Source organism: Parambassis ranga, chromosome 4, assembly GCF_900634625.1.
Source record: "Parambassis ranga chromosome 4, fParRan2.1, whole genome shotgun sequence".
Taxonomy (NCBI): Eukaryota; Metazoa; Chordata; class Actinopteri; family Ambassidae; genus Parambassis; species Parambassis ranga.
In genome coordinates this window covers 1,296,343-1,321,299 of record NC_041025.1, presented here as the reverse complement: position 1 = coordinate 1,321,299, position 24,957 = coordinate 1,296,343, and the positions used below count along the sequence as shown (strand labels likewise).

General features: G+C 41.8%; 2 protein-coding genes across 3 annotated transcripts in view; both read left to right on the top strand.

The window, feature by feature from the left end:
- The first annotated feature begins 55 nt into the window (after positions 1 to 55).
- Positions 56 to 12,631, top strand: slco2a1 (solute carrier organic anion transporter family, member 2A1). Its single transcript, XM_028403205.1, has 14 exons — positions 56 to 313; positions 4,728 to 4,865; positions 6,148 to 6,310; positions 6,853 to 7,065; positions 7,310 to 7,408; positions 7,481 to 7,623; positions 8,722 to 8,794; positions 8,880 to 9,044; positions 9,364 to 9,568; positions 9,785 to 9,932; positions 10,823 to 10,986; positions 11,097 to 11,161; positions 11,639 to 11,759; positions 11,840 to 12,631. Exons 1-14 carry the CDS (start codon positions 254 to 256, stop codon positions 11,958 to 11,960), a joined length of 1,878 nt encoding a protein of 625 aa, XP_028259006.1. The 5' UTR covers positions 56 to 253; the 3' UTR covers positions 11,961 to 12,631.
- A 1,607-nt stretch (positions 12,632 to 14,238) lies between these two features.
- The window catches only part of rab6ba (RAB6B, member RAS oncogene family a), a 40,005-nt gene continuing 29,286 nt past the window's right edge, over positions 14,239 to 24,957 (top strand). For both annotated transcript variants that reach the window (XM_028404547.1, XM_028404546.1), the window contains exon 1: positions 14,239 to 14,435. In XM_028404547.1, the coding sequence (XP_028260348.1) occupies positions 14,366 to 14,435 (70 nt within the window). In that variant the 5' untranslated portion in view covers positions 14,239 to 14,365. The remainder of the gene's footprint in view (positions 14,436 to 24,957) is intronic.

Sequence of the window (24,957 nt, the reverse complement as noted above, 5' to 3'; positions counted from 1 at the left end):
AGACTCTGTCCTCACTTCCCAAATGTCAAAATATTGACGCGTGGAGCCGCGCGCGCGTCTGTGTGTGTGTGTGTGAGAGAGACAGAGAGAGAGAGAGAGACAGAGAGAGAGAGAGACAGAGAGAGAGTCCAATTACATCACCGGACCCAATAAAAGTGCACTGCACCTCTGCGTGGGAATCCAAGTCACCGAGACGCGCACACACCTCGAAAGACAGCTGTTGCTTCCACAGCGCGAGGACACGGACAGAATCATGGACGTACATTTGTCCAAAGACGTGAAGAGACCGAGGAGGCTGCGCTGCAGCGTGAAGGTAAGCGGCGCTCCGCTGCACTTGTTGGACCCTGTTTGTGTTCAAAACCTTCTTTATTTATCTGCGTCTATAACCGGACAGTGAAGTGAAAGGGTTCCAGAGAGACAGGAGTTATGTCCATGTCCCTGAAGTAATTACAGTCAGATTTAAGCCTGAGTTTGAATACTGCTCAACTAGTAAACCCAACTTTATTATTATAACCTTATATATATATAATAAATGTTAAAATATATTAATAATAAGAAGAAGAAAAAGAAGAAAAGGAACATGTTCATGTTGATTAATTTAGTTATCTCAATATATCTTATAGTTAAAGAGTTGAATATTTAAGAGCCTTGAACCACAGATTAAACGCTTTTGGCCCCAACAAAACTGATCAAACTTCTACCTTCAGCTAATCAGTTTCAACGTTAAATTCCATTCTTTCTTAGAAGAATTTTATCGGAGGAGAGTTTTGACATCTTTGGTATGCCGCAGTTGGTATCTGCTCCTGTCTTTGTGTTAAAAGTCAGTAAACACTGCCAGAAGGAGTGGTTGTACGTCACAGTGCAGCAGCAATCAGACAGAAACTGTGTGTTCCAGGGCTCTGAGTAATAATGAGGCAAAACTCCATGTTGCTCTGATTGGTGGTTGCTTTCAAAATATTAAGAGAAATGACTCGTCTTCTTCTTATTGTGACTAATGCACATGTTCTGTAAGACTGGAAAAGCTCCTGAGCATCTTCTGTTCATCTCTCCTCTGCTGAAACTCAGCTGTGTTCATCAGACAGACAGACGGAGGGAAACAGCCAGACATCCACTGGTGACCTTTCAAAGCATGAATTGACTCCAAGTTCGACGCTGTGTGATTTCATACTTAGATATAGGGAGTAGTTGAGGATAAGCAGCAGTGCAGAGGAGGAACTTTTCCACAGTTTTGTGGCAGAGCTCTCAACCTTTAGCCTATTTAGCAACTCCACCAAAAAAGCAGAAAATAGTTTGAGCTGCTTTTCCCATGAAGCTGTATCACTTTGCTCTCAGGTGGCCTAACAATGGTTTCACAGGGAGTGATCTGATCCATTCATCTTTTTCTGACACTGGAACATGCTGTGCAGCACTTTGCTCTCTATTTGCTTAGTTTCATCAGGACATTTTGTTTGTGTTCTACAACTTTGAACTTATCTGCTGTGGGCTACACCTAGTCTAGTACACCCGTGTTACGCCATCCAGTTCCCTTTAAGAGACCTCTGTTAGTATTGGAGCCAAGTTTCTGCTCAGGGGCACACATCCTGAGAGACTAGCTGACTACGTCCCTGCACATGAGCAAATACGAGGGCTGAGAGTGGAAGGTTTTAGACATTTACAGTCCAACAGTCATCCCTCTTTGTGAAGAGGTGCCAGATCAGGTGGATTGTGGAGTGTCCTCCGCTGTCAGCTTTCCACACTGAATCATCCTGATTTCCTCTGGTTGCTGTCTCAGTGATCAACACCAGGCGGCCCACTTCCAAGTTCCTTCAATTTCCAGAAAATGGAGGCCATGTGTGGAGGCTTTGAACCTCACTGATTCGACTTTTTTTGTGTTCCACATTTTTTCTGGTCAGAAGCGATGCAGCAAGCTGGCACCATGGCCATTTGGTGTGGGTGGAAAAAAAGCATGGCGAGAGACTGGGATCTGTGCCAGTTTAATTGTTCATTAATCAGTCAAGATCATGTCATATTCAGTCAGTGCTCTCCTATGTAGGCACAGTGTCCTGCTTTTCAGGACAGGGGTTGTCTTCCAGGCTCTTTCCAGGCTCTTTCTCACCCACTTCTTCACCATGCTGGTAGAGAGAACTCTCTCAGAAGACAAGGCTTCAAACTGAGATGGTGGATAAGGCACAAAGGCAGATGACCTGTTTCTGACTTCTCAGTTATTTGAAACAGACGCCACAAAAGGTGTCTGCGTCAGAGTTGAACTGCATATGCATACAAAAAATGCATGAACCATTTTCGCTTTAGACCACTGACACCCTGCTGTACAACCTCTTGCTTCACTTAGCTTAGCATACAGATTGATATGAAAATCCATCCTAGCTGCATCTGAAAGTAACAGATCCACATTCCGGTTGATGGTTTTATGCAGGCTGTGTGCTAGACTGTATCATGACAGTTGCGACAGGATCTCTCAGTGACTCAGGGCTCTACAACAGGGATGCACTGATGGAATGTTCTTAGTCTTGAAGGTTTTGCATGTAGGCAACTTGTTGGAGTAGGAAGTGGGAAATACCTCCATAGAGCTGACTGGTTGCTCTATCTTATAGTATGATTAACATGATAAAACATATTGCAAACATAGAATCAAAGTTAATAGATCCACCCGCTGGTCTTATCAAATATTGTATCTAAAATCTGTATTGGGTTGATGAATCCCTGCTCCAGAATAAGAAAAGAAGTATGTGATAAATATATAAATCATATAAAGATATAAAGATGTGGGTAGATTGTGTCACCTAAATCAGCTCCAGCAGTTTAGCCTGCTCCACAGGTGGCAGATCACTCATATCTGGGTTGGTGATCTCGTACCCATTGTGTTTCTGTGAGATAGGACATCATCACAAGATGATGCAGTGTTTCACTGATCACTGCGGACACCTGCACCCTCATCAGACACACCTCTATCTAGCAGTGACTAAAGCAGCACCAACCAGAATCGCTCCTCTACATGATCTGATCCTGACACTGACAGTACCTTAAAATTATAACATTGGCTAGTCCAAAGGCAAAGGTCAGCAGACGGCCGGCTGCAACTTTTCCGAGAAACACTGACCTAAATGAAGAGCCAGCTCCTTCCTCCTTCCTCAAAGCTAAGATTCCTTTTATTCAACAGAGATTGGAGAAGTATCAATTTTCTTATCTAACTTCCAGAAAGGCAGCTAAAAAGCCACAAATCCCCAAACGACCAGCTTTAAATCTGTGAGCATGGTTCTTTGTTCATGATGCTATTGTGCAGCCAATCCGTTTTATGTTTGCTTCACAATAATGGGAGGTGATCCTGTGGTCACTCTTTCTTTAAAGTATCCTGGGAGATTTCGTACACTTTCTTTCTTTTCATGTTTTTTGACAAAGTAGGCCAGACTTCTTTTTGCAAAAGAAAAAAAATGTGTGTCCAGTGACACAGCCGCAACATGCGTCGCTGATATAAAAGTACACGTGAACTTCCCTCAATTCTTCCCCTCACAGCGGGGTTGAAGGTTAGGACAATGACCTGCACACAGATGGAACTACAACTGTTCAAAAAGAGTAAATATCTGTAAGAATCTAACCTTTGTTACTTCTTACAAACATCGTCAGCTCATAGCTCTTTAAATACAGAGGGATAAAGATCATCCATATGCAGTGGGACACAGTGCTTTCTCCTTTCTGCTGTTTGTAAAATGTGTTTTCTTATCATGGGTTCAGCATGGTGCATCTGTGCTTCAATTATTGACCTGCTGTGTTTGTATTACTGTTGAAGAATATAAAATATTAATGTGAATGAAAACAGTGTTAATGGTTAGTTATGTTGATGAAGATTCTCAGTCATCCAGGTCATCATACGTAGAGAAGATTGAAGCAAGGCGTCTGGACTTGGTTAGTTATGGATTTCCAGGGTTAGAGCCAAACTGGCCCAAAGTCAGAGAATTGTCCCTGTAACATCCTATTTGTGTACATCTGAGAAAAGTTGATCTGAAACTTTTTGCTTTAACCTACGTCACAAGAAAAGGGGCCTAAGAAAAGAGGCTCTGTAATTTAGATAACTGAAGAGGATGAATTATTAGCAACAGTGAAGCATCTATTGTGTGTGCTAAACAAGCATAAAGCCCGGCTTTATTAGGAGCATTAACTGTTCTGAGCTTGAATGCATAGTTCTCCCTCAGTCGACCTGGCAGCTGTAAACAAGCCTGAAAGCCTGGATTTATCTGTGTTTTCATAGTAAATTCACTTCTAATCTCAAATTGTATCTTCAGCGTCATCAAGGCATTCACGGCCCCCAGGGTGTGCGAGACAGTGTGGGGTGTTTGTGAATGCGTCCTGACCATCAGATACTCGTGGCTCCTCTTCCAGATCACTGGGAGGCCATCAAGTGGACATCTTGGATCTGTACACAGCACTGGGTGTGGAAAAAAAATCCAAGACACAAATCATGCATTCAAAAGGAGACACACACTCCAATGATTCCAAAAAAAGTCTTCTTCTTCCTTGACTCATTAGTCCATCTAATGGTACAAAGTGGTATTACCTCAGGATACTGTCTGCAACTCAAGGTTCTGTTGATAAACCTCTCAACAGGAGTGTTGTTAGGCTTTCTGTGAGGGTGTTGAAAATGCCAAAGCAGACATTTATGAGTATTTAGAGTTTGGATATTTTACTTTACAGATTTTGTATTTGACTCCAACCACCTGTACTGTCTGTCCTAGCTGTTCGTCCTGTGCCACGGCCTCCTGCAGTTCTCTCAGCTGTTGTACTCCGCTTACTTCAAGAGCACCATCACCACTATTGAGAGACGCTATGGCCTCAGCAGCTACTCCTCGGGAACCATTTCCTCTCTCAACGAGGTAGGGGCCAACAATAACACACCCTCACACAGTGTGAGATCATGATAGCATTATTTCAAGGATACCAGTGACAAAAGAGGAATTACAGAACAAGCAACATATCAGAATCACACTTCCTGACAAGTCAATTGGGACTGGAGTGTTTTATTTCAGATGCAGGGGTCAGCAGCGATGAAAGAATGTTCTGTACGTGCTCACGGCCGAGGTTGTTCAATTTTCTTATGCTTAAGTGGGATTTAGATACATTACACGCATAAATGTTTTCCATTTGACCAGAGGTCACTTCTCACTAATTCAATCATTGTGTTGACATTTGCTATCTTTTCGCTTTTTTTACGTTGTGTTGCAGCTCGGATCCAGATTTGGCTGCCTGAAGCCCGACTTTACTTTTAGCATCTCTTCTTTCTGAGACTTTTAGTGGTGCTATATAAATATGTTGACAGTTACACTGGATTAAATGACTTTGTGGAAAGGATCACGTAGTGACAGATCTGCAGTTAATTATCACCTCACACTGCAGGGCCTCTCAGCACGCAGGAAGTCTGTTAACTCTCATTCAGAAGCCCCACAAGGAATCTATTTGTTGTCATAGGTCAGGGTTTTCACTGTGTTTTCAGCTTTAGGGATTTTAAATTGGCAGTAGGTGTGTGTCTGAGTGTCCGAGTGTAAATGCTTGTATTTCTGTCCAGGGTGTAGCCAGCCTCTTGCCCCTCGATAGCTTGGATAGGCTCCAGCCTCCCTGTGACGGTGTGTGGGATAAGGTGGCTTAGGAAAATGCCATATTTTGCTAAATTGCTCAGTCATACAGCATCCCACCTTTATGGAAGACAAGACCTTTCTCAGACAGGCCTGCAAAAACAAGGTGCAGCATGTATGGCATTTAAAGCTAAAATGACCATGATAAGAAGCTGAAAGTAAAAGTGGTGAAATTACCCTAAAAACAGCTTAGGGACATATTTAAGCCGGCTACAAACATGAATGCCTTCAGTCTTTCAGGTTAAAGCAAATAATTGTCAAACCCTGAATTAGTCTGGCAGCTATAGCTACTGTGAAGATATTCTGCATTTGGTCTGCCAGCGTCTTGTTGTTAAACATGAAAGTGCGACCATCACGGACTTAAAAAGATACATTGAATAAGCTTTGTCACACCTCTATAACACCATCAGTCTTCCCCTGAAACAATGTTTGAAAGTTCTACAGTCTGATTAATGTGAAGGTGTTTAGAGGACATGCTGCCTGGCCTCTCTGTAAAAACGTGTGTGTGTCTGTGTGTGTCTTGTAGATCAGTAACAGCGTGCTGATTGTGTTTGTGAGCTACTTTGGGAACCGGGTCCATCGCCCTCGCATCATTGGCATCGGTGGACTGCTGATGGCTGTCAGTGCCATGCTTCTGACCTTACCTCACTTCCTGTCCCAGCCCTACGAATACGACTCTGTTCTGCACAGTAAGACAAAGACACGGTGCCTCTCTGTCTCCACTGGCACTGCTATGACAGCTATTGAGAGTTAGTCCAGAGTAGGAGACTCACACATGTACAAATATGTCAAAGAAATTTATGAGAGTTTACTCAAAGGTTTTGTCCTGAACTCTGCAGCATCTTCCCAGCGAAGGCTCCATAGCTCTCAGCATTCAGATAAGTATCGCCGTGTCCTACAGCACATGCTGTGTTTAGAAAGCCTTTCTGCTGCTCTCTGGTTGAACTGTTGCATAAATCAGAGGGAAACTCATAATCTCAGTGCACTCGCTGAAAGCTATGAAGATTAGAATTACCTCCAGGCCATTTAATTTGCAATAACAATCTTCCTCTTCCTCCTTTCATTTTGCCCTTAGACAAAGTATGTTGGCTGTGTACAGTGTCAGTGGACGGTCAGAGAAGCTTCAGGAAATGAAAGAAGTGGGACATCTGTGTCCACTGGCCTGTCGTTAACTATCACTGTCTGTTTTTCTCCCGTCTCTGTCCCTGTGCGATCACCTGCTGCGACACAGATCGCCACGACATTTGCAACCTTCAGAGGAACTTGAGTGCCACAGAGATGTGCGGCCGCGATGAGACCAGGCGCTTGGCCGACACAAACAACCTGTGGATCCTCATGGCCAGTGCTCAGCTGCTCTTCGGTGTGGGCTCTGTGCCCATCCAGCCCTTTGGGATTTCCTACATAGATGATTTCGCAGGGCCCGGAAACTCTCCTCTTTACATAGGTGAATGACCTGTGGTACAAACAGGTGGATTTGTTGACATAAAGAGAACACAAGTTAGGAGCCTCATTGAATCAGGTTAATTTTGAAGACAGACCCTTGCTTTTGCTTAAAAACTAAAGGAAACAGTGCAAAATATTGCAATTTTTACTTTTTTTCACCAAATAGAGCAGCTGTAACATTCCAACTGCAAGGTCAATATTTGTAAGAAAGGCACTTGTCTCACAGGCCTTCTTATCATCCACAGCCATCCTGTTTGCAGTCTCTGTATTCGGGCCTGCCATTGGCTACCTGCTGGGCTCAGTCATGCTGCAGATCTATGTGGACGTGGACAAAACTGGCCTAGGTAATGTTAAAGACCCACAGTTATAGTGTAAGAAGCACAGGCTTCTCCATTGTGACACTCTGCTGTTTCCAGCATGGGCCCAAGAGGAGCTGAGACACGGTGACCCTCGCTGGGTCGGGGCCTGGTGGATGGGCCTACTCATCACCACTGGCTGTCTGGTCCTCACTTCCATCCCCTATTTCTTCTTTCCTCGCTCACTGCCTTCAGAAGAAAATGTAAGTCTCACTCTCTAGACTATCGTACGGGGCTACAGTCCAGCCATGTTTTTGACTAAAGCTTGTATTTTATATATATATTTCAATTTATGAGATCCAGTATGAAAAGACTCTACAACCACAGTGTATGTTTTACTGACACCTACTGGCGAGGTTTTAGCACTACAGTTTTTCACCATCTTGACCATATAATCAACAGCTCAACATTTCACTGAGCTCATATCAGACACTAAATTATCTGCAGAACATTTGAGTTGTTAATAAATGAAACCAACAACTTGCATTTTGACCCCTCAGGTTTGACTAAGAAAAAGTTATTTGGATCCTGCAAAATTAAAAGAGACTTTAGACACAGAAAAAAGGATGAAACCTTTAAAATCAACACATTTATTTAAAAGGTTGAAGCAAAATTGACTGGACCTTCAGAAGTATTGAGGCTTAAAAGGCACTAAAGAGATAAATATAATGATCTGAAAATGTTTTAATTGGAAGCTAAAGCTAATAAAGAAAGAAAAACTAGAATACTCCATTTTGTTTATAAGCACCTTTAAGGACACTGAAGGACATCTTACATAATGGCAGTGAAATAGGTAAATATATGTGCCACTCCATGTGTTACCAACTATTTGCATAAATATTATTATAAAAAAAATAATACCAGTAATTGGTATGAAGGTAGTGAACCTATTTTGATAAATTAAATGTATTGTTTTCCTGTAAAACACACATTTAATTGACATATTTCAGCATGAAAAATCCACAGAATCCTCCTGAAAGAAGAAAGAAATCTTCCATTATTGTGTTTGACAGCTTTGGGAGATGTTGAATGGAGGAACACTGTGTGGCTGCTGCACAGAGCTGTCAGTTCAGTCCAATGTTCCCACGTCACATGAATGCAGCATACAGAGACAGGGGCGTGTAGGCAGACTGTGTGAAGCAGTGCTCAAAAGACTAATCCGTCTTACACTGTATTACACTCATTCCAGTTAATATCATTCTGTTACATCCTGAAAATTCTTTCGTACAATTTGAACACATTAATATCTGGTGCTCGCAGGAATTATGTCTGCATGCTTATTTTACCATAATGTCTTCCAGGAGACTGAAAGTGAGCCTGACATAAACGATGACTTCAAGAGGCCAGAAATCTCTGTATTTGATTTCCTGAAAAGTGAGTACAACTTTCAGACTCCTACAGATGAATGCAAGTTCCAAAGCACTAATCAGTGTGCCTGCATGTGATCTGTGTCTGTCAGTGTTTCCCAGGATGTTTGTCCGCCTCCTGCTGAGCCCTCTCTTCCTGATCCTGGTCCTGGCCCAGTGCTGCTTCTCCTCGGTGATTTCAAGCCTCGCTACATTCCTCAACAAGTTTCTTGAGCGACAGTACGGTGCCTCAGCTGCCTACAGCAGCTTGCTCGTAGGTTGGTATTACAGGAGAGCAAATGTAAAGGAGATAGATTCCTGTTGCCAGTTCAGCCATCTGATTAGTGTCAGCTGTTAAATAATTCAAGTCATGATGTAGAGTTTTATGAAGTCTCTGGTGGTGAAATGAAACGGTCTGTTAAAATCATTTAATGGATGTTCTGGAGTGTGTCGGCCCACTCACATTATGGCTGCTCTCCAAAGACTGGATTCTATTTCAGCAACCAGATGAAAATGTTTATACAATCAGATGTCAAGTCAAATAATACACAGTGCTTATTCATATCATAAGTAGAGTTAACTGTTTATGGTTCCCAGGTGCTGTGAATCTGCCTGCTGTGGCAGTGGGGATGCTGGTGGGCGGGGTTATCATGAAGAAGGTGGGTCTGACGCTGAAGACCATCCCACGTTTCTCTGTGACCATGCTGACTGTCTCCACCCTCTGCTGCATCCCTCTCTTCTTCCTCGGCTGCCCCACACAGAGAGTGTCAGAGGTCAATCATTACCAGATAGGACGGTACGGGTGAGTACGGAGGGCGGGGTCTGCAGACGTTTCGTCTTGATTTCATGTCAACAGTTTTTTGTAGTGGTATTCGTCACTCAGTAGTAGTACTTGGATATTTGAAACCCTTTGGGATTTGGACAATATTTGTTAGAAACTGTCTGATTCTAGTGTTTCACTGGCCCAGCTCTGAGCTGTGTCTTCTGTGTAACTCTGTCACTGTCTGCACCTTCACAGGTCACTGTCCAAATGCTATGCAAACTGTTCCTGTCCTGCCAGTGCCTTCAATCCTGTGTGTGGGTCTGACGGCATAGAATACATTTCTCCATGCCATGCAGGCTGCACCAACTTTACCAAAGACCCCAACAACACTCACAGGGTTCAGGTCAGTGTTCAAGGTTTCCTCAGCATCTGCCATCTGACATTATTGATGTCAGGTAATTTGGATGTTCATGTGAATATAACTTTAAGCTAATCTGTGAATCTGGGAAAAACACCACAATAAACCATCAGCAGTAATCAGTGAAATGATCCTAAATTTGTTTTTACAGCTGGATGAAATTGTCCAAATTTGTATGATTTTCTTCTATAATTTTCTGTGTGGGATGAAATGATCAGCATTTGGTTCCTGTCCAAGCACTGTCTGAGTAAATTACCCATGTAAGGCTAGAATAAAACGCATACTGCAAACAAAATGCAAGTCTGTAGAAATCAGGGACTCATCTCATGCCTCTTTATCTTTACCTTCGTTAAGTATTGAAAACAGGAAGTGATCAGTTTCACAGTGCAGCAGTAATGTCTCAAAGATGAGTCTGGGACAGACTTCACATAGACCTGTAGCTACCAGCCATAGCAGTCAGACAATCCTACTCTTAAGAGTCTAATATCTAACCAATGCTTATTAGTCACAGAACATGCTGTAGAGGAGGACATTTAAAAAGGGACCAAGTCTCAGTGTTCAAACGTCACAGCTTGTGAGTAATCCTCCAGTGGGTGGATTGTACGACTTCCAATACTGTATTAGTCAGTTTGACTCAGCATGTAAGCCTACTCTGTAATACTGAAGCACAGACACAGACAGTGGATTAATATCAAGAAAGCATGGGATCATTTTTTCTTTTGTTTGGAGTCACATGTCCACCAGTGGACAGTGGAATACAGACAGGGGTTTTTTCATAAACAGCTGTTCTGTATTTTGTCAATATCATCACCCATCATGCAGTGATCATGCCAGACTATTTTTTAAATCCACTTTTCTTGTCTTTCTGTATCCAGGTATATACCAACTGCAGGTGCATCCCTGGGAGTCAGAGCCACGCCCACCCAGCTCCCTGTCCAAACAACTGCTCTCATTTTCTTCTCCCCACCATACTCATCATCTCTCTAGCATCACTGATCGCCTGCCTCACTCACAACCCGATGTACATGATGGTGCTCAGGTAGGGAAGGATGACAGTGTGTTTATTTAAATACATTAAATAACATATATAGATCTAATGGAATGTCTGTACAGTGTCAAAAGTAAATACCCCTTCCCTCTCCAATTCAGATGTGTTCCCTCTGAAGAGAAGTCATTTGCTATAGGCATTCAGTTTCTGCTCATGAGACTTTTAGGTAAGTTTTTTTTTATAGCTGTGGTTAATGAGTAATTATATGCGGGGACCAAATGTATCAGAAAAAAAAAGATGTAAAAAGAAAAGTACCAATGATAATAATAATAATAATAAAGAAAAATGTTTGGTAACAAAAATAAAAAGACTGATAAAACATTTCTATTATAAAAAGTAGAATGTACAATTCCTGAGAAAATTGCTGTGTAATTGCTGCCAGATATGGCCGTATGTGCAACACTGATTTTTGGGAACAATCGCACTAATAAAAGGCTTTGCACTTTGATTTAAATGGGTTATTATTAAATACCTTTGAAAGGACAGTGCAGCTTTAAATGTCTCCCAGGCATGTTTTGCTTCTTTCAGCCCAGTGTTTGAAATATACCATTAAATTACATTAAGCAGTATAATCCTGCTCAAGTCATTTCATCCTTTTTCTTTCATTTCTTTGCCACAATGAAACGTTCTTTTTCCTTCTCAGCTTGGCTACCAGCCCCAGCTGTCTTTGGGATGGCCATTGATACCTCATGTGTCTGGTGGAAGCATGTGTGTGGAAAGAAGTTTAGCTGTGGTTACTATGACAACAACATCTTAAGGAACCGGTAACGTTCATTGGAGTCTATATATCACACAGCGCATCTTCATCACAACAGTTTATTAACTATTGATCTGGCCCCTGCAGGTACTTGGGCCTACAGGTGGGTTATAAGGTTGCTGGCATCATCCTGCTGATGATGCTGGGGTGGAAGGTGCAGCGGACCCAGGAGTACAGTCTGGAAAAGAGACCGGATGGATTACTGTGATCCTCCTGACAGTCACTGTTGACCCAAGCCTCTAAAACCTGTGCTGTGGTGTCTGAAGAAGAGCAAAGCTACACCAGTGAGGGGAATCCATCGTCAAGAGGAGCCTACACTGACCTCAATTTCTGTAGGCCCACTTCTGCACTCAGTGCTTCACCCGTTGGAGTTAATGGAAGATATCCATTTCCTGAAAGGGACATTTCTGATGTTTCTTCAGTTATTTGACCTGATTGGAGGAACTCTTACAGGAAAACTAAAACACCTTTCAGGTGTGGTACCTCACAATATTCCACATGCTTCCAGGACAGTCATGATGATAAAATATCTTTTATTTTATTTTTTTAATGTATCTTGTGTTCCTAAAAGGTAAGGATATACTTCACCTGGGTTTCTATTTGCTATGGGAACATATTCTGTAACTAATTAAGTGTTTAGCTTAATATTTAAGTTTATTTTTATACATGTTCGTCTCTTGCACAGAGACATCTGTAATACCTGCAATACTCTTTTCATATATATCATATGTAACTCTTTAATTGTAAATTTATTGAATTTCTACTTATCAAGATCAGTACCAAGTGAAAAATTAACCACATATATCATGCATTGTGTGGTTGCTGCGGTGCATCCAAGTGTAAGTAATGCAGAAAAAATACATACAGTACAATCAATCATCTCAGTGTGAAGTCTTTTATTTATTTCTGTCTTTAGGGAATTTGTGCCATTTACTGTATATAGCATCAATATCAACTAAGGCAGGATTGTGCCTCGGGACAGTGTTGGACGTGCTTGGTCTCTGGTCAAATAATACATTTGCCATGTGTGTTTTGTTGTTTGAACTGGGCATCAGAGCTGACAGGGGCACACGACGCACAGAACAGGAGGAGACACATACACAATCCACAAAGAGACAAATAAAGGACGAGGGACAAGGGGCTGAAACGGAATAATGGATGAGAAAATAACAGCAGTGATGGAATGTAGCTAAATGATCTATTAGTGTGCTAGTACTGCAATATGAAGGTATTTGAAATGCAATGATATGTGTATGTTCTTAGTAGTATTGTTATTTAGCATTTGAATGCATTATTATTATTAACTATCGTTGTTCAGTATTTGTACATTGCAGTGCTGCTGCTTTTAAGTTACACACTGAGAGCATGACTTTTGGTCATTCATTTCAAGTATTTCTACCTTTATTGTACCTACATTGTGTCTTGAAGCTGTCCAGCCTGCCTGCCCTTGTTTTTCCACGCTTACTCTCAGTGGACGACACAGATGTGGGGTGATGTGTTCATCATTTGTGTTGAACAAAGAAAAAAAACAGCGGAAAGGACCCGGCAGAATAATTAACCAGCTTCACTCTCATGACGTCATTTCTATGGAGAACGACGTGGCGCATGCGTAGAAGCCTTCGGGTAAGTTGGGGGGGGGGGGAAGAATCACCCGAAGCGTCACGGACCGGTGCAGCAGCAGTGTTCCCATCACAGAGAGAGAGAGAGAGAGGGAGGGGGAGAGAGAGAGAGAGAGAGAGGAGAGAGAGGGAGAGGAGAGAGAGGGAGGAGAAGATGGAAGGAGAGGAGCGAGAGGGCGGGAGAGAGGAGGAGCTAGAGAGGAGCGGGAGAGGAGACGAGGGAGAGAAGAGAGAGGAGAGGGGGAATGGCGGGGATTTTTTGGATGGGATGACTGGAGGAGAGGACGTCCTGGAGAAGAGGCGGAGGAGAGAGGACGGAAGAGTAGAGAGAGGGCGAGAGAGGGAGAGGTGAGAGGGGGGAGGGAGGTGAGAGGGAGAGGGAGGAGGAGAGGATGAGAGGAGAGGAGAGAGAGAGAGGAGATACGAAGAGAGAGGAGCAGACGGGAGAGCGGAGGGAGGAGCGAGAAGAGTAGAGAAGAGAGAGGGAAGGGGAGAGAGAGAGATGGAGCGAGAGAGAGACGGGCGAAGATGAGAGAAGAGGAGGCGAGATGAGACGAGAGAGAGAGAGAGAGGGAGAGAGAGAGAGAGAGAGAGAGAGAGGGGAGGAGGGAGAGAGGAGGGAGAGAGAGAGGAGCCCCCCAGGGAGGGAGAGAAGCGAGGGGGAGAAGGGAGAGGGTGGGGGAGAGGGAGGGAGAAGAGGGAGATGCCGAGAGGAGAGGAGAGAAGAGAGGAGAGAGAGAGAGAGGAGAGAGAGGAGGAGGAGAGAGAGGGAGAGAGGAGAGAGAGGGGGAGAGAGGGAGAGGAGGGAGAGAGAGAGAGAGAGAGAGAGAGAGGGAGAGAGAGAGGGGAGAGGAGAGGAGAGAGAGAGGAGAGGGAGAGCTGCGTCTCCGCCTTTTCGATCCAGCATCTTCACCGACCAACACCGAACTCGAGTGGGACCACGCACAACTACACTCAGACTGTCCTCCGTTGTCTGTAGTCCCCACTCCTCAAAATGTCCGTGGGCAGTGACTTTGGGAACCCTTTAAGAAAATTCAAACTCGTCTTTCTGGGGGAGCAGAGTGGTAAGACAGGTTTTATTCTTACTAGAAGTTCGGGTTCGCTCGTGTGTCAAGTGAACCCGCTGCACCTGCTCGCCAGTCAGCAAGTTCATCCGCAGCCAGCAAGTGCGGCGTGTTTTAAACTAAACAAGACAAACATGTCCCCGCCGGTAATGTGTCCTCAGTTCGGGAGGATGAGCGTGTGGAGGGCATTGTTTTGATCAGACAGCAGCTGGTAAGGCTTCACACGGGGCTCAGTGTGTGACTGGGAGCCTGCAGTCTCAAGTTTACCAGCAGTACTCCTGAGCCACCAGCAGGGCTCTCGTGTAGCATTTTATCACGTTTAAGCTGCTTATTAGTTGGAAACATATCCGGCCTACATATGAAGATTTTTGCAGCATCAGTAGCAAATGGGTGTAAACGAGGCTGGATCTTAGCGTCCAGTGAGCCAGTGTGCAGCAGAGGTCTGATGCTGCTCATGGTACAAGTTGGTAAATATTCCTGTGTGCGACACACCCAGGCTGTCAGAGGCGGTGAGATAACTTGTGTGGCTGCGGTCTCTGCCCCGGTATTGTTCCAGTCTGCCTGCTGGGGCTGACCAAGTTTGTATTTGTATTGATGCCGACATGCTCTGGGGTTTACCCCTGGGATGTACTAATCAAACATGACACAACACTGATGTTGACACCTCTTAAAAACTCAGCTGCCTTTTTGCTAATCTCTGCCTCCATCCCAAGCTCCACTTGCCCACACCCTCAGACAGCTACACGCTTCTCCTTTTCTAAGGTTTTGCACATGATCACATTGAGTTGGTTGAGACATGATTTACATTTCTGGGTGTTTTATGGTCCATTTATGAGGTCTTGAGCTGCCAGATGAACCACATTAGCCATGGTTCAGTCCTCCAGTAGGACCTATTGATTATCCAGTATAGTGGTGTCATGCATTAAATCAAATAATTGTTCAACTGCAATAGTGTGGCATACTTATTGTCTAAATAATGAATTTATGGTAATAGCCAATCAAATACAAGATCGCCACAGAGCACCTTCATTCTGAGAACACGAAAAGACATACTGACAAGTGTTAGGAGAAAAACTCATTCGACTGATTGATTAGTTGATCAGTGATGGTTTGTTTTCTGAAATGGAGTGCTGGATAGATGTGCAGTTTGTCTGAAATATCCCACAGTTCATAGAGTAAACAGTAAAGCAAGTGTATGGCAATGAATGAGGTAACTTGTATACAAGTCTTTTGTTTCACTGAGCTTTCATCTCTAATTTAATGTAAATTGTGTGCTGTATATAGAAGAAGTACTAACCCAAGCCTGTTAGTTTCCTTTTACTCTTGGGCAATTTTATGATATTAAGTGCCAAGCAACGGGCCAAAGGGGATTTGGCTGCACAAACACAGTATTAGGGAGTGTACTGTATTCACCAGACCACAAAGCTGTCTGACTGTTTTGACATTATAAATCACTGGCAGATAAAGACACATAACGTTTTATTAGGTATCAGGGTGGATTTATAGCTTGTTGAAGGGTTGATCTAATTGGTATAATTCTGTTTTTGTGTGCTCCAGCATATCAGGCTTTATTTGTGACTTAAAAGTTCATATATAAAGATATTTTATTTGAATTCTGAATAAAGCATCTGGTGTTGATGGAGGATGTGCATAAATTGTCAGAAGTGTGGTTGTATTTAGATTTACGTTTGACCCTTTTAATGAAAGTCAGATACTGTTCATCAGATTACTCTATCATAGGGTTTTGTGCACACAACAAATGTGCTCAGGAGTCATGTGTCATATTAGTATAAATTGTCTGTAACTGACAGTAGGCCTGAATTATTGATAAGTACCATTTCTCATCAGTGAATCATTTCTCATCAATATGGGCCACTAATTTCATTATTGTGCACCTTTTTTATATTTTATATGTCAGTGGCAGGCTGTGCTCTTTGCTTATTAGCATCTGGTTCTTGAAGGATGCTGTTTATTCAGTGGATAAATATAGTTTCATTAAATGTCGTCATGTATTTTTCTGTTGTGTTGCAGTGAAAAATACATTATTTGTATGCAACACATCGTGTTCTGTGTATTGTTGTAATAAAGTATCACAGATTTAGCATTTGCCATAATGACAACAACAACGTCATCACTGTTAGCTAATGAAGCTAACTGCTGTAAAACCTTTTTGGACATTTGTTGGATTTTTAAAGTGAGATCGATGTCTTTCTGTAGAGTAAAATTGTCTGGGTTGTTGAACTCAAAATCCACTAGAGATGCTGCATGTCTGTGCTGAGGGGACCCAGCTATTCTAGAGTAGTCTGTGCCTGTTATCAGTGCAAGGGGGACTTTATTTTTCAACCATCCAGACAGTGGCAGCTCCAGCCTTGTGTTTGATTGGGTCGTCTCTGGTGGAGCTGTGTCTCTCTGACATGTCTTCTATAATTGCAGCTGGTGCCCAGGCGGGCGTGAATCCCGTCAGCTCTGCCACTATCATTTATTAATGTACACCAATGGACTTGAGTATATCAGGGGGCCTTCAGCACAGAGGCTGCTGTGACCAGGCCACTTGTTATTTCTTTGTTGAGAGTCCCAGTGTATTGATTCTTTCATATATATATATGTGAAAGAATCAAATAACGTCACAGAGGTGGGGGCTCCAGATTAAGTGGGTGGAAGCGGGCAGAATGTTAAATGAGCTCACAGGAAGTCTCTGCTCCTGCCTACGTCTTTGGGTGTCTGCTACACTGCCTGTAAGGCTGGCTAAAGATTTCCTTGACAAAGCAGAAGGCTTTAAGCAAGCCAATCAGCTGTTTCCAAGTCTGTGTGCCCACGCTCCTGGTGGATAGAGCATTTTGCCAGTTCTAGTCTCAAAGCAATCAACCAGGTCATTGTTAGAACGCCTCAGATTACTGATCTGCATTTATTGAGTCATAGATGTTTTTCCACAGGCAAGTTTTCAAAAGACCAATACTGCATGGTTGTACTTTGTAAAAGCCAATTGTTTGGAGGTAATCCCCTGCTGCATGCTTCATTTCACCTCAGACAAACAGATGGGAATACATTTGGTAGATGCATCCGCATGGCTGCCATCTTCTATCTTTCACTGCACAGAGATTGTCATCGTGCAAACTAGAGCTGGCTTCAAAATAGTGCTGAATCACTGGACCAGTATGCTTCAAAGTGTGGTTCAGTTGGTCGCCTGCTGCATCAATCACTCCAGGAAACAGCTTTCTCAGTAAATGAAACTCTTATGGCTTGCTTGGGCACACATTTCCTCACAGAGGTTCTAAAACCACAAATGCAGATAGATGCTGCATTGTTTCACACAAAAGCACATCAACAATACTTACCTTTGTACATATTTTAAGCAATTATAATCCTGTAAGTCAAGTAACAGTGTTTTTGTCTGAAGTTGTTGTTGGCCAAGAATTGTAATTTCGGTGCATCCCTGGTTATCGCTTCATTTGATATGATATCTGTGCATTAATATGTACGGCTTTCACAACAACCTGTTAAGTGTGATCTGAAACTGAATTCTGAAAGCTGCTTCTGGGACAAGATGTAAAGATACAGCACATGTGCATGTCTTCTCAGAAAAAAATGCAGACGATGACAATTTCTTGGTTTGTGAGTCAGCGGAAGCTGTAGATTAAATGAGAACACTGCTACAATATTAATGTGGAGTAATTAATTACCGCTAATTGCTTGTTTTCCTTTAGTCACAAGTGTTCAGGTCCACTTTATATAGTATACAGCAGGGGTCATCCTCTACATTTGTCCAAGGACCAGAACTTTTCTCGGCAGACACTTTGAGGGCCAGATGCTCTTGTAAAAATAATAATAATAATGTTGTAATATATTATTATTAATTATTATTAGTATTAACTTTCCCTCCAAATGTATGTCATTTTGTCAGTGTTGATAGACTCATATACAGCGGCCAGCCAGTGGGGGAGGATTGTGGTATTTAGGCTGCAGTGGATGACAGCGACGTCACAGAGAACATAAAGAAAAGGAAAATTTCTCTGCCAGATTTGGTAACTTTGGATGCATTGGATGAAAACCACATGGTTTCTGTTTAATACTGTAACTCTGAAAACCACCTTCGGTTCTAGTATAGCATTTGTGAAATGCCTCCAGATTATTTAAAGCCATTTCACCTTTCAGAAATTGTCACCTTCTCCAGTGCTAGCTCAATTTACTGCAGTGCTTTTGGTCTGTCAAAGATAAAAAAAATACTGACAAAAGCAAAGAAGAGGCCAGTTACATTTTTAAAGTCAAAGGTTAATTCCACTTCAGAACATGGCATACCATAAATAACTTTGAAATGACTCAGGCTTTTACTCAGAGCATGAACCCTAATCAACCTTAATATTCATATTTTGCTAAGTGTTTATAGTGAGGTATGATGTTAATAAAGCTGTATTCAGTGGTCGCTGTCTGATTGATTGGTGCTGAAAAGCCTCATCTGTTCAAATCAACTTTATTTCACTATATTATATATTATTATATATATTCACTATTTATATTTATGCATGTGAATGTGTCTTTTCTTTGACCGGAATCATTACAAATAGTGTGAACTTTCCACTGCACAGATACATGTATGCTACGAGTGCATGCATGACCATGCCCACATGAATATATCATCCATCATCATTGAGAAATGAAAGAGTGTCAACTGTGAGAAAAAATTTTACTTATGGAACAACCTTATTTGGAAGCACTGATGGTTGACAATAAAAGGCTACCAGGACTAATAAAAAATATTTTTAAGGTTTGTTGACAGGGACAGATACAATAATAGATTATCTTCACAAAGTAATCTATTGTCAGTGTTTAAAACTATAGTTTATTTGCAACACCTGTCCCTAGATAGGCTTTTGACAGTTTTAATTTAAATAAAAAAATAATTAATTTAAATCATTTTTAACAAGACACCTCATCTTAATTGCCAGATGATTGTGAAACCTAGCTGAATAAATGTGTGATGTTATGTGATGTGATTTAGGCTAAAATTTAAAAAGTCTAATCTCTGATCTAAGTCTGTGGCAAATACAAATAGATAATAATAAGACCACTGCGGTGAGACCTGTCGCAGCTCTTTATATTGTGCTAATTAATTAACTCCTGCGGGAATGTTTATTTTTGAAATTTTCATTGAGTGAAACAATGCCAAAGATAAAATGAATCTTCATAACAGCTGCTGTTGTGAGATGTGTTTGTGTCCCAGTATCTTCACATTCCTCTGAAATTAAATCCTTGTGTGCCACAACTAATGTCCTCTATACACTGTGCGATGTTTAGCAGTCTTAAAGGACCATTGCATGGCACACTATGCGACATTAGTGTAATAAACTTTGGTACGACGTCAAGTTTGATGTGGAGATTGCACATTTACTGAATGGCAGGCGATCACAGGTTACAACGTCAACGTCATCCTAAATTTCTGACACTACTAGAAGTTTATCTGAGGTTATCTTTGGAAGACGCTGACAATGGCTGTCGTTAAACCTGTCTCACAGTGCGACGTAAGACCAAAGACCAAAGATATCTCCACGATTCCACGATGGTCGTCTTTCCTCTTGTCTGGGACAGCCCATAATCGCACAGTGTATACCCGCCTTAAGTCCAGTGCAGCCAATGAACTTGCTAAATCTTCAGTCAGTGGGATTTTAACTAAAGATGGAGATTTGTCAGTATTGACTTGAAGACTGGGTCCAGTCTTCATTCCTGAGCAGATTGTGTTGATGATAACTGGTCATCTCTTTTATTTCACATCTTATTGGGTCTTCCCAGCAAGTGTTCTTCTCTTATGGATTATGGGAAACAGCTCCCTCACAGCTTTGATCTGATATTGATTGGCTCAGCTCCCATTGACTGGGCATCTGAGCCAGTCTTTTCATCTTTGGCTTTAACACATTTTGAAACAATTCTCCACCTGACAACAAACTGCATAGTTTCATATTTTAAACAGTAGAGTACAAGTTTGTGTTTTGAACCATTGAATAGATCCTCATGAATGAATAGTGATATGTTGAGGGGTCTACTTGTGTAATGCTGTCACCTTTTCATTATTTTCAATAACATCATTTTCCTATTCATCTTTCTCACACTGTACTGATATGCATGGCTATAATAGCCCAGATATTTGCATGTGCGCTGCTGCTGGCTCTTCCTGCTATATGCTCAGACATGGAAGTAGGTATAACTGGAATGCAAGCTGAAAAGGCAGACCAGGACTGGCAGTTGTCCCTCATGTTTCTGCCAGGTTTTATTGAGTAAATATGGTAAAATATAATCGTCATTCACCTTAATTTTATTGTGACCCCATCTCAAGATTGAGCTTGAATGGGTTAGTTTCACCCTGCTTTCATTGCAGTTCCAATCTGGGTCAAGTTGTTCCATGTAGACTCTCAGATCAGCTAGGTAGTCCGTGGCATTAAACCTTTACTTTACTTACTTTACTTGTCTATTTCCATCTCCTTAGAACTCTTTCTTACATTATGCTGTCCGATCATAGTGTGAACATGACAAGTATATCACAGAAACTTGAAGATTACAGGTCCTAAAGAACAAATGTAATAATGATGATGTCATATTTTTTGACTTGTAAAAAAGGTGCTTTCGGTTGTGTTGGAGCTGGTCTGCAGCCAAAGAATGCCAAGCAGAGAGATGGTAGCTCTATACATATGCTGCACAGCTGAGTGGGAGTGTTCTCACAGGCCCATGGGAAAGCACAGCCTCACTTATACACTCTGCCCAGAATAAAACAAATCTGTCTGCTGCCCATGCAGTGATGTAGAGAAACTGTCTGATTCAGTTCCGCCCGCCTGTGTGCCAGTGAAAAGCTTTTGGAAGCAGCATCTAATGACACAGTTTTACAAAGAGAGGAAAAAATAGCGAGGGCTGGTGCTTCTTTATTACAAATGTAACATTGTACCCTGCTGTTTTAAAGATCAACCTTTAAAGATCAGCTTTTACAAGGACTGAGGAACTGTATGCTGCAGAAGAGTGCATTTTCATTCGATTCTCTGTGAAGAACAGATTGGCTTCGTGGCTAATGTGAGATCTTCTGAGAAATACAATGAATCCCATATAAACATAATCCCAGTTGCTCAAACAGAACGGTCTGTGAATAAAATCCCTGCTGTGGAGGAAGGCTGTCATTTACGCAGCATTGGATATAACACTTCGATGAGTTCAGCAGGTTTCCATGAGTGTTGGCCCTTTTTTCAGCCTGAATGCAGCCTGCTGTAGCCTGCATTTCACCTGCCATAAATAGTGATGGAAGTATTTGTTTAACCTTTTTATATTGTTCTGGGTGTCACTGTCTTTAGGCACTGTTAAAAACAGTAACCACATCTCCGTCGTACTGAGATGTCAGCGTAAACATGCAGAAGGTCCTGCGGGGATTTATGGAGTGGGGGCATGTTGAACATTCATCACTCCACTTTAATATGGGAAGTGGTTTATCTAACTCAGTGGGCAAGGAGATGAATCACTACTAGATGACTTGCAGAGAAACAGGTGGCAGTGATGCTGTGGGATGCAGCTATTCAGGGCCAGTCTGGTCCCTCTAATGCTGATAAAGGCCTATTCTGAGCAGCATTACCTTAGTGTTTTCTGTATGGTGAATAGTTTTGTCTGCCCTTAGCTTTAGAGCTTTTCTTGTTCTCTAAATGTAATGGACAAGGAACCATCTTAAATCTTGTTTCCAATATTTTTACTTGCATTCTTCCTTGATGCTATTTTTTCACATGCTCACAAGTTTAGCCTTGGAGCAACGAAGCAAGCTTTGATCACACATGCAATGGATGCCATCCTTCTTTTGTTTCCACTGTGAGGGACCAAGATGAATTCTGAATTCTGAGGGAGATCAGCCTCATGATGTCCTCAGGATCTGCATTCTGTGCTCTATGTTACTATACTGTGATATTTCTTTAAAGGTAGGGTAGGAGATTTTGAAAACTCAGTGAGAGTCAGATTTTGAAAGTAAACACACGCCCCTTTCTCTCGGAGCTCACCCCGAAGCCACGCCTCCCAACCAGTCTGTGACTTCGGCCATCATGCACGTACCTCTCTGATGCGCGCAGAGCAGGAAGAGAGTGACAACCAGCCAATACTCTGCGCAGGTGCTCCTCGTAGGATTGGCTGATGTTTTTAGTGTTGAAGCTTCCACTGATGATTCATATTCTTCATTTTAAAGCAAAACTGCTGAACTAATGGGTTGCTATCGGATTGTAAAGAGAAGTTACACTAATTTAACAAAAAGTGCATCAGAATACAATCTCCTATCCTACCTTTAAGAGAATATGGTGATAGGTTTGGCCACACCCAGTCATGTGACTTCTTAATAAAAAAAAATGTTAGTGTGCACAGAGAGAAACAAGTTGGCTTCTGGAGCATTATCGTAAGTTGTTTTAATATTACATGTTTAAGTCAATATATGATTACAATATATAATTGTAAAAATGTTCCTGTATTTTTCACTCCCAAGTTATAATGAAAGAGTCACCAGTAAAAATCTGAGTCACAGAGTTACGTGATTATTCTAAGTGGAGTTTAGCTTAGCGTTAATTTGGCGGTCCCTGCACCCTAATGAGATGCTAAAATACTGGGCCCAGTATCAGAATAGTATTGGTCAATTCAACAGCAAGACTTTGACTTGACTGGTCTCTGATGCTGCGAATTTTGAATTACAAGTGGCTGTAAATATTCTCGTTTGTGTGATACATGTGAGCTAAAGACTAAAGCCAGGCCAGCCTAAGCTACCAACAGCTCAGTGTTCTTATAAGCAGTATTTGCTGGCTCTGGTTGTTAGCTGCTGTTTAACTTAATGAGCTAGAAGAAGACTTCAGCAAAATGACCATAGTCTTTATGACTATTTATTGACTGTTGAAAATGTTAGCATACCAGCAGGGGTTAGCATATACCACTCTTTCGATATGTGACATCACATCCTGTTTTTGATTTGTTAGAGATCTTTGATCTGTGCTTTCATATATCATATTTCATATTGAATATTTATTTAATATTTCATATTGCAGTGTTTTTGGTGCACACAAACAGAACAGAGCAGAACTGCTTTAATAGAACCAAGCCGGCAAAGCTTGACATTATGCAAAAACTCTGGGCTGACTAAATAAAAAATAAGTTTGGAAATTAGATCATAAGGTTTCCAGGAAATTGTTGTCAGGGTTTTAAACGCATCATTTTAATTAATAGATGGTAGCATAACAATTACTTTAACTTCCTATGTAATCCACATGTATTCCATATCAATATTCTGTAATAAATAGGGCCTGTGCTCATTTTATTTGATAGCAATTAGTGCAGTATTATCAGTATTTTGTACAACACTGGGAATATGAAAACTGATAATGCTAGATTGAAGTAATATAACGCATGTCTGGAATACTGGAAATGTAAGCAGTGGCCTGTATTCCTGAGAGGATGCTGCTTTCATTTCTCTGGCCTCCAGCTGCCCTCTGCCTTGTGAGGATGAAATCTAATTTAAACATTAAAACGTCATGTTGGTCTCTCTCAAGCCCTCTGGCCTCAAACAGCAGACATATGATTTCTGCCTTCTTTCCCAAGGCAATCACAAACACCATGAGAGTCAGTATCACACCACGGTGGATGTCAGTATGTGTGTGCTGTGTATGTATTTGTATGCTTGTTGTTGCTATTCCTTTTAGTGAAGTAAGTGCCTCATTAGGCTGCTTAGGAGCTGAAGTGGGTTTCTGAGAGCTTCATGTGTGCGCGGATGACTCAGCCTTTGAGTTTGAAAGCATGCTCATCTATTATTCAGAGTTATTGGTAAATGGATGTGTCCTGTTAGGACTTCATATAACAATATTTCTACAGGTGCAGTCTATGTGACACACATTGTACTGCACAGAGTCCTAATGCCTTCACAATTACTATTTTTGTTATCAGAGGTCAGATTGGACTGTCGGGGTACATGTGGTCTCAGGTAGCTGAACAAGAGAGACAGTAAGATGTCTGAATAAATAAATAGAACACAAAACCAGAAGTGCCGTGGTTAGCTATTGGCTTTGTATGCTAACATGCTAGCACTCAACACAAATTACAGCCCATTGTAATAGTGATCATCATTGCAAGTGTCTCTACTTCTTAATTTGAAACCCATTTGCAGTGTTTTCCCTGTGTTTCTGAAGAGCGTAACTACTGATTGCAGAAGAGAGGCAGTCGTGAATCTCTTATCCTTTCATAGTCGCGGCGTATCTATTAGCCAGCTGTATTTATTAGAATTTGATTTTTATCTTGTTGATACTTCTCAAAGAGTTTTTTGTCTATTAATATTTGGATCACTGCCCAAAGCCGTGCTGTAATCATGCTTAAAGTTGGGGACTCTGTTCAGGTATATACTGTAAGTTTGTCTGAATACAGCCCAGTTACATGTCCAGTAAATGCTTAGTTAAACACACCTTTCTTTCATGATTTTTAGATGGCCAGATTAAGGAAGTGCATCTATACAAAGATATTGATAATAGCTTACTAGTGTAAGGAG

Coding starts and splice junctions, on each gene's coding strand:
- slco2a1 (XM_028403205.1), top strand. CDS start 254: ATGGACGTACATTTGTCCAAAGACGTGAAGAGACCGAGGAGGCTGCGC. Junction 6,311..6,852: donor ATACGACTCTGTTCTGCACA/GTAAGACAAAGA, acceptor GCTGCGACACAG/ATCGCCACGACATTTGCAAC. Junction 11,162..11,638: donor TCTGCTCATGAGACTTTTAG/GTAAGTTTTTTT, acceptor TTTCCTTCTCAG/CTTGGCTACCAGCCCCAGCT.